The sequence below is a fragment of the Ctenopharyngodon idella genome, chromosome 21, assembly GCF_019924925.1.
Source record: "Ctenopharyngodon idella isolate HZGC_01 chromosome 21, HZGC01, whole genome shotgun sequence".
NCBI lineage: Eukaryota > Metazoa > Chordata > Actinopteri > Cypriniformes > Xenocyprididae > Ctenopharyngodon > Ctenopharyngodon idella.
Genome location: NC_067240.1, coordinates 30,133,472 through 30,154,690, shown reverse-complemented (window position 1 = coordinate 30,154,690; position 21,219 = coordinate 30,133,472). Strand labels below are relative to the sequence as shown.

General features: G+C 39.2%; 1 protein-coding gene across 3 annotated transcripts in view; it reads right to left on the bottom strand.

Annotated features, from left to right (window-relative positions):
• The window catches only part of acsl6 (acyl-CoA synthetase long chain family member 6), an 87,246-nt gene that overhangs the window by 16,980 nt on the left and 49,047 nt on the right, over nucleotides 1-21,219 (bottom strand). Inside the window, exons 1-12 of one of the 3 annotated variants that reach the window (XM_051878162.1) lie at nucleotides 19,389-20,276; nucleotides 11,840-12,060; nucleotides 10,258-10,372; nucleotides 9,619-9,683; nucleotides 9,445-9,546; nucleotides 9,263-9,362; nucleotides 7,209-7,387; nucleotides 5,491-5,523; nucleotides 3,526-3,577; nucleotides 2,084-2,157; nucleotides 1,909-1,986; nucleotides 1,237-1,371 (exon numbers count right to left, since the gene is read on the bottom strand). In XM_051878162.1, coding sequence (XP_051734122.1) covers nucleotides 1,237-1,371; nucleotides 1,909-1,986; nucleotides 2,084-2,157; nucleotides 3,526-3,577; nucleotides 5,491-5,523; nucleotides 7,209-7,387; nucleotides 9,263-9,362; nucleotides 9,445-9,546; nucleotides 9,619-9,683; nucleotides 10,258-10,372; nucleotides 11,840-12,060; nucleotides 19,389-19,434 — 1,200 coding nt within the window. In that variant the 5' untranslated portion in view covers nucleotides 19,435-20,276. Of the gene's footprint in view, nucleotides 1-1,236; nucleotides 1,372-1,908; nucleotides 1,987-2,083; nucleotides 2,158-3,525; nucleotides 3,578-5,490; nucleotides 5,524-7,208; nucleotides 7,388-9,262; nucleotides 9,363-9,444; nucleotides 9,547-9,618; nucleotides 9,684-10,257; nucleotides 10,373-11,839; nucleotides 12,061-13,162; nucleotides 13,535-19,388; nucleotides 20,277-21,219 lie in introns of those variants that run through there. The other 2 variants (XM_051878164.1, XM_051878163.1) reach the window with 2 other exon arrangements.

Below are 21,219 nucleotides of genomic sequence, written 5' to 3'. Positions count from 1 at the left end.
ACACAGGTTTCTTTTGCTGTCTCAGTGAGGACTCTCCATAGGCGTAATGGTTTTTATAGTGTACGAACTGTACATTCTCTCCCCCTACACTACTCCTAACTCTACCCATCACAGGAAACTGTCTGCATTTTTACATTTTTAATAAAACATTGTTTAGTATGTTTTTAAAGCTATTTTAAATATGAGGACTCTTGAAATGTCCTCATATTTCATGTTTACATCATAATACCAGTGTAATACCCATGTCATTATACAAATTTGTGTCCTCATTATTCACAAAATCGCACGCACACACACATAAACACTCTCTCACACACACACACACACACACACACACCCACACACACCCACACCAAGAATCTCTACAGCCTCGAAATATGAACATACTTGCTTAATGAAGAGCAGATATTCTCTGAATGAAGCAGTAAATCATGAGTTGCACATCTAAAAACACACTATGAAGGTGTAGAGAGGGTCGAGCCTGCAGCTTTAAGCTTTGATTGGATAATTGGACTAACCAGCGGACCAATGGCATCGCAGCATCTCAAATGTTGGTTTGGTGGTTCTGAAACGCCTGAGTCAAAGTCTGTCACGATTGTGTTCCCAAACACCAGCATCCGAACGCAAGATCACATGACAGCGTTTATTGTGTTTCGTCTGACGCTCTGAGATGAACTCATTTATGATGGAGGAGAAAAGAGCCCGATTGAAACAACTTACATTTTTATTACTGATATTTTGTGCCAATTCAAAATATCTGTTTCCCAGGAAGTGATAATTTTGTTCTCTTGAACACATGGGATGGAAACGCTGCTTTATTTTCAAATGTCATATTAGAATTTTGTACACAAGTTAAATTCACAACTTTGGATGGAAACACAGCTAATGTGTCTTTTTCAACAGCTGGACTGTATGAGGGAAGGAGAGCAGCTCGAATGACGCGGCGTCAGACATCATGACCTGTTTGCTGGTCAACAATCATCTAATCTAAATGAACTGGTTTTATTCAAGTCAAAAATATTATTTAACGTCACTCAACCACACAAAAAAAATATTTTTATATGTTAAATCAGGTAGAAATTGCTCTAACAGGTTAACACTTTTTACAATGCAGATCGTGACCAGATTATATGAATGATTGCTCTTCAAGAAATCAAAGAACAGATGGGATAAGGCATATCTTTGTGAATGAGAGCGCACAGAAAACCACAGCATTTGATCGGAGCGACGTCTCACCTTGTCATACATGCGGTTCAGGAGACGCGGCACCACTGGAAATATCGTGGGCCTGAGAGCCTTCATGTCATCAGGAAGAAGGCGGATATCGCCTTGGAAAAAGCCAATCCTCCCGCCATGGCAGATCACCACAGACTGGAATAAGGGGAACACGAGACAATACATATTCAGAAATGTTATTGATCTGACAGCACTGAAACTCTCGGATGAGAGCTAGAACTGTAGAGTTTACCAGGACAAAAACACTGCATGATGTTTGAGCTTCAGACACACTTCAGACTTTGTCTTTAGCTCTCTAACTGGCTGTTACTTTCCCATAAGTTAAGCAGAAAGAAAACAGCTGTGGTTTCAGATCGTTTCAGCTGTTTTAAGGCATTGAGTAACACAACTGTGTGGCTCCTTTAAGAGATTCAGATCAGTGGGTCATATTAGGCCAAGGCTATGAGGTGCCTGGGAAAGAGGAAGTGCACACTTGTGTGTGCATAGGTGTGGTTCTGTGCCCTTGTTAGTGCTCGTGGTTGGCACACAGCCAAACTGTAATCTGATACAGCAGAGCTGAGGGGCGAACAGCGAGATCTGTGTGTGTTTCTCTCATTGGACGTGAGCTCTGTATGATCAGTGTTATAAAGCACGACAGAAAACACATGCAGACATTTCTCATGCTGGTCTCACCTCAATCAGCCTCTCGAACATGTGAGCAAGAGGCAGGAAGGAAATGAGCACGTCGTCTTGGTTTGGAAAGATGACTTTCTGCAGACAGACAAACACAGAGAGGCTGTGGTTAGTCAGATCATCGTCTGTCAACACTCCAGCTCAGCCATCACACATGTTCACAGAAATCACTCACATCTGTCACTTTCAAAAAGCCAGCGAAGTCGGCAACAACGTTGCCGTGGGTCAGCATCACTCCCTTTGGATCTCCTAAAGGACAAACACACACGAGAGTTACGTCAGCTTCATACTGTCTCAAAGCAGCTTCACAGTAATAAACAGGAAAATAATGTTGTGAATTAAAGACAACAGAATCAATCGTTTTTTATGAATATTTAGAACAGGTTGAGTGGATATGGGTAGATTAATTACAGTGTAATTATAGAAGGAATTACAGACATTAAAATTCAGGTATTTTTTAACTATTAGTACAATGTAAAAGCATGTATGTACACAAGTGCATCGTATCAAATGATTCATTTAAATGTTAGAACACAGTAGATAAAGACATTAGTTTGTTTTAGTTTTAGTCATATTTAGTTTTTTTTATATATATTTTATTTTATTTCAGTTAAAGTTTATTTAATTTCAAGTGACAATGTTTTTATGGTTTTAGCTTTAGTTAACTATAATACCCTCTGCTCTGAAATGATGTCGTGAACAGCGTTTGACTTGACTTCAGTAACTATCAAACACAACACTGACTGTCTTCATCTTCCACACTAGATGTTTTGTTTTTAAAGGGTCACATCTACATTCAGACAGAAGTAAGAGTTCCTTCCTGGTTTCCTCCCTTCAGCTCTTCTGAACTAATGCTTTGAATTCTTGAGATAAACATAACGAGCAGCCAAAAAACAGGAAGGGAGGACTTTACGCCTGACCCCGATGATTTACTCTGCACACAGACGAGAGGCATTTTGCTAACTGTGCCACTCATATTCGGCTCTTACCACAGTCCATTTCACTTGACTCATATTTTATTACAGGCATTTTCATGTAGAAATAATACTGAAAATACCAAACAGAGCTGACAAGCGGCCAAACGCCAGCTGACTACTCATGAACCTCACGCTGCATCTGGGCAATAATTAAACATTTTATTTGCATTTTTAATCCAATTTTGTGTAAAAAAATATATATATATCTGAATCTTTTAATATCTGAATGTCTGATCAAATAATCAGTCAAGTAGGAGAACCTGCAGTTCATTCTCCACTGTGAAGCTTGTAGGGTCCAGTCGGGCTCATTGCATTGTGGGATACAGTATTCTGCTCTATAGTGTACTGCATCTGCTCGGCATGTTCAACAGCAAAGTGGCATGACAGTATGATAATGATATGATCAGTTTTTCCAATAACTTCAACTCATCAGAATAATTTGACCAATTTCAACAAACAAATTTTATGTTATGCAAGATTCAAAGAGACCAGTTTTTTAAAAAATACATTGAAAATGACTTGTACAGCAGATTAGATTATACTTCAAATTTAAGGCAGCAACTGAAATGAAGTTTTTAAGCAGGTGGAGATTTTAGAGTTACTTCAGTGTGACAGAAGAGAATGTGTTGTGTTCACTCACCTGTGGTTCCACTGGTGAAGCAGACGATGGACAGGTCATCCGGTGCCGGCGGCTACGAGAACAGATCAAACTGTTACTGCAGACATCGAGCTGTCGCTCAACAAGATGAAATTACAGTCAGTGAAGAGGACAGATCTAAACACTGAAGCGCTGATGAGAGGTCTGGCCTAAAGTCCTCAAATATAATACAGAAATATAAAGTACTCTCACTGCGTCAGTAGGGTTAAAACATACTCTCACACCCCGGGTTTAAATTGTTCAATCTACTGCCATCGGGCAGACGTTACAGGTCCATCAAAACAAGGACCAAGAGATTGGAGGACAGTTCTGTAACCATCATGAACTCTAATGCACTGATCCCGCTTTACTACATACAAACATACTCACAGCCTCAGGGTTTTTTTTTTTTTTTTTGTAATATAAATCTTATTAGTACAATATTTAAATTTTGTTTTTGTATTGTATGTTTAATATTTGTCGTATGTAATATTGTTGGTGTTGTATAATTTTTTCGGCACCAAGGGAAGCACTTCCTAATTTCGTTGTACGTGAGTATAATGACAATAAAGGCTTCAATTCAAGACACACTAGCAACTTTACACTGGCATTTATGCGTTATGCATTTAACATTTTTTCATTTCATTTCAAGATGTGATTTAAAAATACCAAATGTAGTACCGCTCTTAATCTCACGGGGCAGACTGTTCCAGAGACAACAGAGAAGAGCACAACCTTCCTGTTTGATAAATCTAGCAATAAATAAAATGAAATGAAAATGAAACATGAGGAAAACTAATATCTGAACAGTGGACAGGTGCTGTGGGGCGCCAGATGTCACCTGACTCATGTAAATTACATGACAATAAGCATTAATAGAGGTGACACTTAAAAGAAATGTTTTCATAATGACTACTTATTTTCATACTATGTTTTTATATACAGTTTAACATTTTGTAGGAAATTTTGTAACAAATCCACTGCTTGAAGTTGTCATGCTCTGTTTCAGTTTGTGCTGTTAGACTGTGTTCAGACCGCAGGCAAATCAGATTTCATCTCAAATCAGATCTTTTCAGGCAGACTGTCCGCACTGTTAATTACAAGTGATCAAATAAGATTTGTGTGTCCAGACATATCCAGCCTATTAGCATGGGTTGTTTTGGTAATGATGTAGGCGTTTCCCATGACGAGGCTTTCAGAACGGAGGCGCATCATCAGTCGAGTCGCGGAGCAGAACAAGAAAACTCTGCGACGGAGGAGACCGGCGTATATTGTGATGTTCCGTGCTGGAGTCACGGCTGAAAGCTTTGGATACACGGATTGTATACCGTATGAATACTTCTGCCATTTCTGTCACCAGTTTTGACATTATCCTTGAGTGCTGCGTTAAGAGTGACACAAGAGACAATTTGAAATCCGATTTGAGCAGCCTCCAAAAGTGGTCTGAATCAGATTAGAAAAAATCTGTTTGTTTTTTTTTGTTTTTTTTTTGACAAAAAACCCCCAGTGGATAAAATCTGGACATGCAAAAAAATCAGATTTTTGCTGGCAGTCTGAACGTAGCCTTAATGTGTGCTCCTCGTTTTCATGTGCTTCCTTTCCGTTTCTGGAGTTTGTCTCACTAGTTGGTTGTCATGGAGACTAATTATGTTGCACACCTGTTTCTTGTTGAGTTGTTCATTACCCTTAATAAAGTGTTAAAGCTGCAGTTGATCCATATATTCATATTTTCAACATAACCTACACTGTAAAAAGTGGCAACCTGCCATTGCTCTATTAAGATCTGTTTCTACCTGATTTAATTGATGGTATAAAGTAATGTACTTAGTTTGATTCGGTTTTTGACTTGAATAAAATCAGGGAGATTTTACCATTTTCAGGTTACCATGTTTCAGCATATCAAATGTCAGCTATGACAAGTGTGATCTGTTTTGTCATCCAAAAACTGGCAGTGAAATACAGACTCACCACTGGTTTCCTGTGGTGATCTCGACCCAGAGCCTGAAAACAACAACAAGACTTTAACCAACAACATTCTGTGTTACTTTTTCAAGCAACAGCATCGATACAGTTTGCCCACATTGTTCATTATATTCGTCATAGCATAATATTCTGCACACATTCACAGGAAATAGACATCCTCTGCGGTTCTTTAGTGAGCAGAGCTCGTTCACGGCTGGTTTGAATGCTGCTGTATGCCTCTAATGTAAAGAGTCTATGCAGCAAGCTGAAGCCTGTCTCGATGAAACTGCATTCTGGAATGTTCCTTTCTCAGACAGATTGTCCTGATATACTACCAAGGAAGTCTGCAGGACTGAAAACAACCCTCAAATATGTTGGGGAATGTTACTTTTAAAAGTAATGTGTTACAATATTGCATTACTCCCTAAAAGTAACTAATTGCATTACTTAGTTACTTTTTACATATTACTTAGTTACAAATGTGATGTTTATCTAAAGTCATTTTTTCTTATTAGTATGGCTGATCTGGATCATTGAAGGTCAGCAGCAAAGACATTTGTTAAAAAAGTGAGATTAAATACATGAAGTATATCTTTGTTAATTAGCATATTTAATTATTGCAGGTTTGTGTAATATTCTGAGTTTGTATTTCACTGTTTTTATTCATTTTGAGGAATACAGAGCGCATCAACTCCCTATTCCTCTCATCATGGAGACAGGAGAGCTGTCAGTCAATACATAGGAAAACAAAGTGCCTTGCGGTACTTATTTGAAAAAGTAACTCAGATATTTTGTTGTAAATTTAAAAGTAATGCATTACTTTACTAGTTACTTGAAAAAAAGTAATCTGATTACATAAATCAAGTTAATTGTAATGCGTTACCCCAACACTGCCAACAGATACATTTCTTACCAGTTACTAAAGAAAATACGATTAAACTGAATGAGGACTCAACATTCAAAATGATCATAACAGTGGTCAGTAAGCAGTGATTATTCACTGAAAATCTTGCCATCTGTCTGGTCTCTCTGTGGCGTGTTCATGAATCGCTCTTTTGAGTCCGACTGTACGACTTCAGAAGACAGCATCAGTCCTCTTTCAGGATATTCTCCAAATATTCAGAATCTTCATTTTGGTTGAACGATCCTTTTGCCAATAAATCAATCTAAACCAGTGGATCTCAATCCTTTTGCTTACAAGGACGATTGTGAAAGACAATATTCTGAAGGCCACCCAAGAAATTTTTGTTACTTTTGTTACTTCTGCTATAATGACAAAGCAGCTAATTTTTCTTTTTTCTTCTTCTTATTTTATTTTTTTTATTTTTTTATAGAAACTAGGAGAGGCAATATATTAAAATAATTAAGTAAAATAATGATAAATAATTAAAATAATGACATTTTCATAATCCCAGCAACTGAATGTTCTTCATGGTTTATGTTACAATGAATTTACATGACTTTTGTAAGACTTAGTATTAATTATTTTAACTCACGCATAGCAATTTCTACACAAAAATATTATATATGTTTGTAAATGTAATTTACACTTTTAAAATGCCCTCATCCAGCATATCTGTCCAAGATAACCCTGGCTCTTCAATAATAATGTAGTTCAATGCTAATTAAAATAAGAAATATGATTTCAGCACACATGGTGAGAAGCACTGGTCTAAACTGAATGTTAAGATCATCTGGTGTGGAAGCGTGAGCAGATATCTCACCTCCACATCTTTAAGCGCCTGGATGTGAACACCACACTTCTGGCCTTCTTCTACCAGCTGAGCATCAAACGCATCCATGAGGATGATCATCTTCAGACCGGGCGTCTCTCTTCTCTGAACGTTTTCCAGAAGCACCGTGGCTTTCTCTGGTTTATCACAGATTACTGTGGAGATTTCAGCTGAAAAACAAAATGTTCACAGTCAAAGAGACGTAAGTAAAAAGAAAGGTTTCTCTTAAAAAGAAAGTTGCTTTATTGGCATTGATGGTTCCATGAAGAACCTTTAACATCTTTCCATGATGTATGTAAAATAACGCAATCACCAAAATTAAACAGCAGAGTATGCCAGATATATGGGCCCAGGACACTAGGGGGCCCCAAATCACGACTTTGGATTTTTGTGTGTGTGTGTGTGTGTGTGTGTGTGTGTGTGTGTGTGTGTGTGTGATCTTTAATTACGAACATGAACACGTTTACGGAGCCCCGGACATGACATGCAGGAAAAAAATAGTAGGCTAAATCGTGTGTGCACGATTTACTAATTCGTTCCCTCGATTTACTAAAATGTGCGCATTGTAAATCGTGCGCACGTTTTAGTAAATCTAGGGAACGAATTAGTAAATCGTGCGCACGATTTAATTTTTTTTTCCTTGTGTGTCATGTGCGGGGCTCCGTACACGTTAACTAATAATACTGTAGTAAAATAAAATTAAAATCTGTGAATTACAAAAAGTAAGAAGTGAACGTGAGCACGCTCTCTCGTCACTTCAAAATACAGCGCACGATGTGTTAACCGCGCGAGAAAGAACACGATGGATGGAACGAAGCACCAGAAGCACAAAAGCGAAAATGTTAAAAAAAAAAAAAAAAAAAAAAAACCTAGGGATGAATACATTAAAAGGATGGAAGTTTCCCTTACAAATAGGCTCCTTACAAATAAGAATAAACAAAATACTGGAGATGATTGTTGGTTGCGGATGTGTCGAAAACCTCATTCAAGAAGTCTGTAGTGTACGCGGTCTTCTGTGTGGGTGCAAAACCGCAAATTAAAAACTTAACTTTATTCTTCAGAGAAACCTTGAATCATTATTCCTGAATTTGGTTGTGTGGACGCAGGCTGAGGACTCTATATTCTTGCCCCAGCGTGAGTTTTTGAGGCGACAGTTATTTTATAACATTATTTTATAACATTATTTTATAACATTGTATAGGCTATCCTTGGCGTCGCGTTATGCAGCCACACAGACAGATATGTATCGTGTTTATTTCATTTTTCCATTTTTATTCAAAATATTCACTAACTTGTTAACTTTATCATGAATTGTATGATATATTCCGAAATATGTGGAAGTGAATGTGTTGTGTCGTTTTAACAGCTTTATAATGATCATGTCGCACCATGAGTTTGCACCGCAGTTCAGAGGATCTGTCCATTCATCCATTTTTCCAAAAATACAAAAAAAAAAAATAGGAGGCCGGTGAACTGGGAGAAGAATAGAGTAAACTTTATTGTTTCATACACAATGTATATCTGATATGAATAAAACACTTCCTCAAATTATTATTGCATCTTCCAAAGGCATCAGTGTATGGAATTTGAATTTTTTTTAAAACTAAAAATGTCTTCTTCTTCTTTTTTTACAGTACTTCTTTTAAATGTCTATTTAAATGTCTGAAACCTCAAATAAACATTATGTTTTTGAAAACACTGGATATTTTTGATATGTGAAAAGCACTGAGCGCATCTGTCTAAAGCGGGAAAGCAGGTTTGAATATCAGCGACACACTGAATGTTTTAATCACACCGGTGTGATCGTACATGTCAAAGGGTTAAAATCAGTCCTGTTTTGGGGGTGGAGGGGGGACAAATTGAAACTGAGTGGGCAATGTTACTTGAAATAATATAAATGATAACTAATAAATTATTTCAATTTCTTATTAAACATCAAAAGAAAAACACATTCTTCTGGAAGAAGGGGGCCCAAAATTCTGTCTCGCATACCCCCCTTAAAACCCTTCATGGCACCTCTGGGTGTATAAACGAGTGAACGTCACCTGTTTTGATGATGTAGCGGATGGCGTCGGGTCCCAGAGTGTCGTAGAGCGGCACCACCACCATTGAGTACGTGTAGCACGCCAGCTCAGAAATGATCCACTGAAAGTCAAGAAGACCGAGGGGTTCATGAGTCTCCCACTGTTAACTGGCTTTGGCAGGTTGATGTTTTGGGATGTTTTACCTCAGGCCTGTTCTGCGCAAACACCCCGATGAACTGATCCGTATTGGGCTGACATCCCTGAGACAACAAACCAGAGCCCAAGAGCTCCGCCCTGCTGGACACCTGCAGGAGACACGGACGACAGGTCAGATCCGCGCGGGGTCAGCGCCGGTCACACCTCACTTCTCTACTCACCTCTTTGTAAGACAGCCATGTGTAGGGTTGATTGGGCAGTCTGGAGCCTAGAAACGGTCCATCACCTGCTCAAAAACATCAGACGTCAGATCCGTTCTGAAGATCATCTCAAACACGCCGCTGACACCTCACAACAAACTTAACTTCATTAGTCAGCAGCAACTAACCATGAACAACACCTCTTAAGCATTTCAGTCTTGTTGTTAATGTTGTTTAATCACACAGTTCTCTTCTTACATTCAGTTTAACAGAATTAAGGAGTTTAAACTTTATTATTCACATAAACTCTGCACACGTGTTTTAGACACTTACATCATGTTCTTGCTGAATTCATGCAATAAATGTGTCCTTGAAGGAGTCGAGTATTTTAGCATATTAAAAACTGAACTGCTTGTGTAATGTCACTGGTATGACCCATTTCAGATTATAATTTAAAACATTAGAAATGTATCTTCATATTTACAAGTGAAAATTCATATTACAAGCAGACTGTTTTCTGTTGAGCTTATCTGGTGGGTCAGACGATGTTCTGCTGAACTCAGAAGCGGCTGTACTGAAGGTTGAGGCACCGTGTGATTTCACATGATTTGCATAAATCAGGATCACATGTGTGGAGCGTCGGACTGAAATGACCCTCACCGGTGATGTGCAGACCTCGCTGAAACACCTCGTACATGGTCTTGGCGTCCTCGTGGTAGTAAGAGAGCAGCTCGGACCTGCTGCCCATCATGGACCTTCGAGCGCCGTCTTCCATCTGGAAAAGATGCGGGACAGAAAGACTGAAAGAGGAGGACGCTCGGAGACGTCTTTTGTCAATCCCATTTCAATAACTGTATGAATGAAGTATTGTTGAGTTGGTCGTCTGGTACTTGTTTGCATCTGTGTTTGCATTTATATTTGCATTGGCCTGGACTCTGGAGGATGATCGTGTGATCGTGGGTTCAGTGAAGATGTTCTCATCTGGAACTATACGATTATTTAAACCAAACGTCAGTCTGCAATGTGATTCAAGAGCTTTACAGCTGGGCACAGAAATATTCTTATTATGATCATCTCCTGAGCTGGACTTGAAGAGAGTGTATATACACACTGATCGCCTTCATGTTTCAGGACGATTCAAGCGGCCACCTGTCTCACATCTTTTGCTTATGCAAAACAGTGACTAAAACGCAGGTCTGATTTGAACACACGGGATTCAGGAAGAAAACTGATCATCACAGGACAACAGCGAACAAGTACTTGTTTGATCATTTATCATGTGTAATGGTGGTGCTTAATAAACACAAACCAAAACACTTCTTCTGTGTCTAGATTCCATTCATGAGGTGCATCATGGGATGCTTTAGATCACTAGTGAAGGAGGAACGTCATAATGTTCACTAACTAGTGTTGGTCATGATGTTCACTAACTAGAGTTCATCATGTAGCTCTCAAGCTTTTTGACTCGAATCTCAAAGACGATATCTGAAGGCCGGTCAAGATAATTATGCTGTTTACAGAAACTAGGCAATATATTAATGAATAAATAAAATAATGATAAATAATTAAAATAATTACATTTTAAAATCCCAATAACTGAAAGTTCTTCATGGTTGACAAATTACCAATGAATTTACATGACTTTTCTTCATTTTTTTAACAGTGTTATTTTAGTATGATTGAGATTTTTCTCAATTTTCCATTTTAAAGTTTTAGTAATTTTGCCGTGTTTTGTCATTTTATTAGTTATTGTTTGTTTTTTTTAAGTTTAAATAAAGCTTAAGTTTTTAATATATTATTTTATTTCAGTTAATGTTTATTTTATTTCACAAAACAAGAATGCTTCTTTATGATCTCAGTTTTAGTTAACTGTAATAACCCGTTTTTGACTAACAAATAGCAATATATCATTTTTTATATATGTTTGTATTAAATAAATTAGATTACACTTCATTTTAAGGTGTCCTTGTTAATGTGTAATTATTTTCTTCATTTCTAGGTTCTTTTTCCAGGTCTATAAACCACACTTTTCAGAATATCCAGTTTGTCAAGAGAACCTGGATCTTCAATAATAATGTAAGTTTTTGAGGGAACGAATGAAATTAAGAAATATGGTTTCAGCTCACATCTTTTATAAATCTTGTCTTGTGTTATTTTATATGAAGTCATCTTGCGGCCGCTGTGGAGTGTGTCGAGGCTGAGTTCTTCAGATCGAGAGGTTTTTAAGGAAAGGTGTGTTTACCTGTACTTCCTGTGACTGGTGCCGGAGGTCGCAGGGCGGGACGATGGATCGCGGGCGTGTGGTGATCCAGTAGGCCAGCACCGCGGTGAGAGCGCCCAGACCCAGCAGTGTGGAGGTGGGTAGAGAGCGGATGAACTGACCCAGATCCTCCAGCTCCGGCAGCTGAAGCCCCAGCAGCAGATCCCGAGACTGCATCTTCTCCATAAGAGTGGAGCTGAGCTCTGACACACACACACACACACACACACACACACACACACACACACACAGTTTTACTGTATGACCACGTGTGTGTAAAGATAACACTGAAAGCCACAGTGACAGAATAGAGTTTGTCTCGACATCAGCACAAACATTCAGAAGCGCTCGGGCTTCTTCTGACGGCTTACATATTAACATCAGTCTGCTGTCTGAGCCAGAGCTCAAACTGAACAGAAACTGAGGGAATCGACAGAGCCTGTGCTCACTAAGGTCCTCTCTACTGAGAGTCTGTCCAGCGGTTCATCTGAACTCTGTGATCCTCAAAAGTCAACAAACACAGTGTCATCGTTCCCCAATGAACATGTCTGACCGCAGAATCACCTGCTGTAGATGTTTTGATTTATGAATTATGAATAATTTACTGCCATTCTGTGAACATTAAGTAATCATGTAATCAATACATGAGTAACTGTAGTCTGAATATGAGTATTTTAAAAGGTAATATAATGTAATTTTTGGACTCTGATTGTGTAATCCAGATGACACGTGATCAGTTACTACTCTCTATAATTCAGCATGATCAGCTCGGTGTAAAGATCAACTCTACACACACTGAGAGAAACACGATGAATCTGATGCTGTCGGATCTCTTTTGTGGCATCTGTGTGGAGCTGAAGACGGTTTATCAGCTTTATAACTCTGCAAATACAACTTATTCTACTAGCCCAAACCCTAACCTAACCGTCTACTGATTCTCTAATGAGAGTTCATTGATGTAGTTGCAAATTACTGAGAGTTAGTCAACATTGCAAAGTTACTTATAGTTAGTAGAATGCTGAATGAACTGAAGCGTGACCCTTTCTTTCCTCTCTCAACAGTCTGACGGTCGCGGTCGCAGTGTTTCGGTCTGTCATGAACACACGTGTGGCTGATCCTGGAGTTTTGCTTTATTTGTTGGCCTCATTTGTTGAACTCTTCCAAAAATGGAAGTTGATCAACAGGAATTAGATTTCTTCAGCTGTTTGCCCTGTGAGCGAGTTGATAATCTGTTTTGCAAAATGAATGCGATAAGCGTCATTAGACATATGAACGTATGAGAGCGTCACGTCAGTCATAACTCACCGGTGTGGAGCAGCAGCGTCAGCCCCGTCCAGCAGCGGACGCCGGATATTGACGCATCAGATGTAGTTTAAAGTTCACTGTCTCTCGTCCTGGTCAGTTTACACAGACAGCTAACTACAAGACAAACTGACTGATGTGTGACATGATGTTGTTCTCGCTCACAATAACACATGAACAGATCTGCATGTGCTTTTAGTGTCACAGAACTCAATGAGTGTCGATCCAGAGCTGCTGTTTACCATACTTACTACAGTAATAACATTTTAAAAGAATATCCTTATGGACAAACTCTACGTAATGTTTTCAGACCATTAAATGCATATTTTGTACAGTTAAATGAAAGTGTATTATAGTTTAAATTTATATTAAATGCAGCTACCTGAGTGATTTTTGACCCAAATACATCTTTTATATTTAATTTCACAATTACTTCTATTGTCTTTGAAATATGATTAAAGTGTGGCGTCAAACTGAAATATACTAATGTCATTTCTTTTGAAACTTGTAAGTCATGTATTGAAACATATTTGTTATTACACAGTTACAATGATGAAGTTATAATTTAGAACATTTAAAATATATTAAGTGTAAATGTAACATTGAATAACAGTTACAGTCATGATCAAGTGCTTCACATGTGCTTTAGTTTGTCTGTACCGGTTACCTTAATATTTGATCAAATTACCCATTTGTAGTACCACTGAACTGTTTTACTTTTCAGTAATGGTCGAACTGTAAGTTCATTTCTCTCGCCTCCTTCATCATCACAGAATTAATTTCTCATCTTAGGAGAAATTGAGCATCACTGAGAAACTGGAACAGACTTCATCTGAAAACTCATCTGTACCTGATGTTTACACAGCAGAAGAGAAAGAGTGAAACTATCAAGACTGTTATTTGCAGATAACCGGGACTAATGCATATTGATCTTACGGTTGTTTATGGAAACAAAACTGCTGAATTCTCTTCTGTAAGTATTGATTGTTTGTGAAGTCTGTTTACTTCCTCTCCAGACTGCATTTGACAGCTTGCATTTTGTCTATGCACTATAAGAGTTTCTTATAACTCCGTATAAGAAACGAACCACTGTAATACTGCAGTTATTTTGTCAGACTACACATCTTACATTTACTTACAAATAATCTACAAAACTGCAGATGCTCGCGACCCGCAGACATCTTCATCGTCACTCATCCTCAGACTAAAGTCTCTTGGGAAATGACGGATATTCCCGGACATAATCTGATGCAACTATGCATCATTTTCCAGGCGTTCCTGATGCACAAGATTTCATTTATACGCCGTAGATTATCAAGGGATTATCGCCACTAAATATAGACCGTGTGCAGGATATGAAATATAATATATTCTTATTCTGACCGAACATTATTCATTATCAAACACTACTAAAAGATCAATAGTTCATACACATTCAAAGATGCATACTTTTGAAAACATATGGTTTCATGACATTTCCAATCCGATGATCTGGTTATAAAGTCTGTACATGACATCAGTCCACGTCACTCTGACCAGAATACAGAACCGGTGTAGTGTCGTCTAACACATTAAACAGAGCCGAAAAGTAGACTGGTATGATCTGAATGCAAAAAGACTGATTAGTCCTAACTCACTGTTAGTTGATCAGTCTAGTTCTAAAGACAGTCTTAACTCAGCAGCTCTGTTTATGTAACTGGCCGCAGCACTGGTCGAGAGCGGCCGTTAAGCGGGCATTACTTACTCCGTCTCTAAGCTGCTGATAATAACGTAAGGCTGAACATCTGCGGAAACACCATCAACCTTATGAGAGTCAAAGATGAAGCACTGGAGCTCTTCCTCTCGTCTTTAGAGTCCATTATGTTTCTCACCACAATAGTGGACTTTTAAAAAGTTCACTTTTATGTCAAATTAGAATTTTTGGTCCCACTTTATATTAGGCGTCTTTAACTGTACTTACATTAAAAGACGCTTGTGCTGTTATTGAGGGGGATACGGGTGAGATTAGGACAGGTTAGCTGTATGGGTTGGTTTAGGGTGTAATTACAGTGCAATTACATGGAATTACTGAAATTAAAACGCAGGTATTTTTAACTATTAGTACAATCTATAAACATGTATGTACACAAGTGCATCGTATCAAATGATTCATTTAAATGTTAGAACAGTAGATAAAGACACTTCATATACAGTGGGATTATGTTTTAATATCTTTTGTTGTGTTTTATAGAAGTTCACTTATTTTGACATGTTGACTAACAAACTAAAACACGTGAAGCACTTGATTATAATTTTAACTGTAGTGTTATTCAATATTACATCTAAAAATTACATATTTTAAATGTTCTAAATTGCAACATTATTTTTACTAATGTGTAATTAAAAATATGTTTAAATGCATGACACACGTTTCAGTAGAAATTACATTAAAGTATATTTTAGTTTAAGTACATTCTGTAGAAAACTTATTTCAAACACAACACGTCAATATGAAATTACATATAAACATGTACCTTAACATAAACGCATTTTAATTTACTAGCAACTAACATGGAATAAAGTGTCCAAAAACTTTACATTCATTTCACACTTAAGTATTTTCTTTTAGAGTTTAAGTAATCTTTGTTAAAGTGTTCTTCTAAACCAGTCGCAGTGAGAGGATTCAAGAAACACTGCAATGAATCTTTCACACTGGAGCTGAAACATCCAGGCTGCCAGAATAATTACAATAAACAGGATGATTAACTGAATTATTTGTAAAAGTGATTGGGTTGTAAATTGACTTAGAGTGTAAAAATGTCATCCACAATATCACCTGACTGGAGTCTCCCTCTGCTTTCTAAAACTGGATTATTTCATGAAACACTGATCACAGATCAGTTTCTGTACTCTCATTACTAGACAACCTTCTCCATGTGTGTTCACGAGTCTGGCCATTCAAAGCCTTTATAGCTTCTGAAGGGTGATGATTGGCTGCTGTCCATCCTGAGGGCGAAGTCTGAAGAGTAAGGCTCCGCCTCCTCCCACACCCCCACGAATGCATCACTATCACAGGAGATTACAGCCTATTAGTCCACAAAACAGATGGACGAGAGTAACCCTTGCTTTCCATTGGCTATTTAAAGTCTGTCCACTTTTCCCTGGCCTGAAGTTACTGAAGTCGTTTCCGCTCATGTAGGTCACGTCTTCTGAACTGTTAAAAGAGCTAATCTGCATCTGTTACCTCAAAGAGCTATTTCTTTAACTGTCTTTAAGGGACGAGAAAAAGCTTTCCTTCTTTGCTCAAGTCAAAGGGTGTGTGTCCAATCAAACTCTGGTCATATTAGTCAGAAGTCGACATGGACAGATTGTGCGACATAAACTCATCCTCAAAAACTGTGAACAAAACTGCACAAGGTCAGAGAAACCCGACATGAAGGACTCATGAAACACACAAACAGCGGCAGTGAGGATGAACCCACTTTACACTCAACGCAACCAATTCTGCAGTTAACACTTTACAATAAGGTTTCATTAGTTCGTTTTCATGTTGTATAGGGACTCTCCATAGACATCGCGATTTATACTGTACAAACTGTTTATTCTCTCCCCTGCACTAACCCTGTCCATCACAGAACTCTTTCTACATGTTTACATTTTCAAAAAACATCACTTAGTGTGATTTATAAGCTTGTTTCCTCGTGGGGATCAAAAATGTCCTCGCAAGGACGAGGATTTCGGATATTGCTATCTTTGTGGGGACATTTTGTCTGCATAACGTCGTAGGGTTTACCTGAAACACACACATATTTTATTTTAGAGCTGCTGTACAGTCGAACTGAACTCTGTTTTCATCACTGAATCTGAAACAATCTGTACTCTATAAATCTCCATAGAAATAAAGCTGACTTGACTTGTGTGTGTGTGTGTGTAGGTTGCTATTAGTCGAGCTGTGATCATCTCTCACAGAGACACACACACACACACACACACACACAGAGGCAGGGAAAGCATTATTCCGCTCTGAACCTCTGCAGCCACCGTATCACACCACCCTCAGCAGACACGTCTCCCTCCCTCCCTCCATCTACCCTTGACTACATGATATGCAGGCTTAGCTTACAGCTCACAAACACACTGACTGACACATAAATAACGCATTATAAAGCAGGATTCCCACTCAAAGATCACGAGCACCTACAGAGCAAACGCAGAGGATCACATCTAGATGATGAAACGACTGTAAAACAATGTGACAGAGCGCAGTTGTTACCTGACCTGTGAAAAGATGTTCTTTGCTGTAACCTCAGCTTGATTGGGTTATATTTATTTTTCTACTTGAACAAAGCCAGATGAAGGACATTGTGAATCACAGCACACTTTAATATTCAGTAATACTGCATTATAGGTTTGACTGTAACGACGGATGAGAACAAACCTGAACTGAATTGATCTGAACAAAGACTCGATTGTGTTTTTTACAGCTTGTTTACAATTTTGGAGGTAAAAACTCAAAATTAAAACATTTCCTTCTGAAATGAATGTCTTTAAACATTGGCAGTTTAGTTGAACCAACTGAAGCTTTTCAATGAAGCGAGTCAACAAACACACAAAACCCTTCAAGCGCTAGTGACTTGAGAAATGCACAGGAACATGTAGCGTGTATCCACCAGGTTGTAAAGGTGCAGATGATGACCAACACACGAGCAGCGGTTCAGCGTCACACATGATCTAACCAACTAACCCAGCGGGCATGTGCTGCAGACGCCTGTATTTACTCAGCACATTATTCTGTTCCGTAAGCGACATCTGAATCGTTCTCACAATCATAAAATCAGCCTTCCTCATTCAGCACACCGCAAAACCCAGTGAGACACTTGCGAGATCTGTTGTGGTGAAAACCAGCAGACACACGTGACCGATGCCAAGAGAGGAGCTCAGCATTTCTGTGGTGTTTTAATAAATGGGCAGAGATCTGCAGCCGCCGGGAAGCAGAAGCTGTGGGTAAGGCCTGCGTTGAGCAACTGTGTGATTCCCAAGACTGGCCATGAAGTCAGCTCACCTTTTTAATACTGAATACCTCATTTTCATTTCTTTGAACACATCTTGTGATATAATAATGACTTGTAGCAAGTTTGCTTGTCCTGTACACTAAATTCCCTTTAAATTCAGCCAAAGTTGACTAGTGCACCATTCATTAAGTGCCTGTTATGATCAATCGAGAATACAGAAAGTGTGTGTAAGCCTAAATCTTTAAATTATGGAGGACGGGGTAAAAGATTAGGTTCACCTCAGTCTCTCGTGCATAATTCATAAGCAGCACATGGCAGTTGGGAGGCTCGGGTTAGACGGTGTCCGGGCACTATTCGTTAACACATGGCTATGAAAGATGCATGACGTGAAGGCCACACTGTAAAGAATGAGATCCCTTTAAAATCCAAATCTGGCTGCCTGAAGCGTTTGAGTAAGATCACCCTGCAGTGAATTTTGAACTGAAACTCAAAAAATCGAGAAATTATTGTGAGAAGGTACAGTAGCTCGTGTCGTAATAGATTCTGCTCACAAAGATACTTGAAGCTGATCAAGTAAGATAGCGCATACATGTGTCATCATGACGAAAAGATGTTTCTACAGAATCCTGACCGCAGAACTCGTAGTAACAGCTCAGAGTCGGTCAGCTGGGTGGAGTGAAGCGCACTGACGTTTCAGCACCTCTTCGCTGGACAGCTCCCGCCAATCAGGTGGCGCGCTCTCGCCGTGACGTCACTGGTCTCTGCGTGATAAAATGAAGCACGACACCGGCAAACTAGCCGCTTGAAAAGACGTCCTATAAAATGCGGCCCGTACACGAACATAACAGATATGTGCGACCATATGTGTCTCCCGAGTCTACATGTCACTGCATCACTGCATAAAGTATTCTCACATATTAACGCGTCGCACAAGATCTTCAGCGTTTTATGCCGCATAACAGAAAACATCACGATCAGCAACTTGCGTGCTGCAGCGTGTACGCGGTCATTTCACGCAGCTCGGCAGGAATGTTAATAGAATAGCGATTTGAGCGCCTGTGCGATGCTGCAGAGGCCCTTGAAGCTTCGAGACACTAAATGATTTGAATTACTGAGGCTTGATAATGTCCAACTCCTTCAGCCACGACTGCCGCAACATGATCGTACGATATTCCGCTTGCGATACTCCACGCGAACGCGTTCACCTGCAGAATAAATAAGCAAGAGGGAAAACTCACCTAGTACAACCCAGACAGATCCAGCAACTAAAGCGAAGGCGAGCATGTCTCAGTCATTGAGAGAGTTGCTCCCGACGCGCTGCTGCATGGAGAGAGAGATTAGAGGAGAGATGCTGCTGCTGCTCCACAGGCCCGAGAGGAAGAGAGAATGAACGACAGACAGGTCTGACTGTGGCTCACCTCTGTCTCCTCCCTCAGCGCGCGGAGGAGGAGGAGGAGGAGGAGGATGATGATGATGCACCTATAGGGCTGCACATGCATGAGGAGATGCTGCTGCTGCTGCTGGATGATTCCTGTAACGTCATGTGTGAATTTATACAGATTTCAATCAGGCTGCTCCTATTTTTATCATCAGGAGCTGCCAAGCCACTTTTACAAAAATACTCCCATTCCTGTGCCACCGAATCTACTGCGGCCATTAAATCACATTTTTAGTTATGATTTTCTTTGTCATGAAATGATACGGTGTGCTTATTGTTGATTTACATCTGATATTTCTTTTTTTTTTTCTTCTTCTTCTTTTTTTTGTGCGTGGATGAAGTGATATCGTACTCCAATCAGTCTATCTTTTGCTCCGACAGCCATTCACCGGTTCCCAAAGGAATCACGTGACACTCGTACTCCGCCTCCGCCTGTTTAACCTTGAACGGCTCTCCTTCTCCATCCAGAGCTCCAGAGACGGCAGATCACGTGATCGAACGCTTATTCGACGCGTTCAAAAATCAAAGTTTCCAGACACACCTATCAAATGCACTTGCTGCATGTTGAAATACAGATTTATCACATAACAGTGATATCATGGTGTTGAGACTTTTTTTCCACATTTGTTGGTGAACAGCAAGAGTGAATGACTAAAAACACAGAGGAATATGAAAGACAGAGATTTGTTGCAGAGAAGGACAGGCTGGACAGTGACGCAGCTGTCATGGATTTGCTACTCAATCCAATGTCACCGAGCTGTCAAAGCAGATGGCCGAGCGGAGATTTAGTGCCCGGCTTACTCAAGCCGCTCTTCTCTCCTTCACACAGCCTACTGACACAGTAAGCGAGGTGTGGGTCTAAATGAATGGTTGCCTATTACTTGACTGGCAAATCTTTTCCTTTGCAACTAATAATTCTCCATTAACCAGCACAATTCCAGCGCAGGCCTTTTTCTTGAGGCAAAGTTCTGGAGCATGTTTTTTTTTTTTTTTTTTTTGCTATAAAATGTACAGCAAGTCATACAGAACAGTGCAACGTAAATATCTATAGGTAGACACAATAATGTGTGAAACCTGATGAGCTGTAAAGAGGAATAAGGTGTGGAATCAGACAGTCTTTCAGATGATCAGTGTTTGCCTCTCGCGCCGATCCCCGTCTCACGACACACCTTCATCCTCCTGCAGGATTGGCTTTCGTCATGAACACAGTGAGCTTGTGTCACCAGTAGGATCCGAGAGCCTGGGAACTGCAACGAGGGTGAGACGTGGCATAATAATGGATAAAAAATGCATAAAAATTAAAGGATCTTAAAATTAAATTAAATATTAAATAGTTCAAACATAAAATAAAATAAAAATAGTTTCTAAAAAAAAAATTGCTTCACCTTCACTACATCAAAATATTCTCATTACTCCCTGATTGCTTGCGCCTGTGTTGTGTTAGCCTTTGAGTATTTAAAGAGTATTTAAAGCCCCTTTCACAAGATGTAATATAAGTCTCTGGTGTCCCCAGAATGTGTCTGTGAAGTTTCAGCTCAAAATACCCCACAGATCATTTATTATAGCTTGTCAAATTTGCCCCTATTTGGGTGTGAGCAAAAACACACCATTTTTGTGTGTGTCCCTTTAAA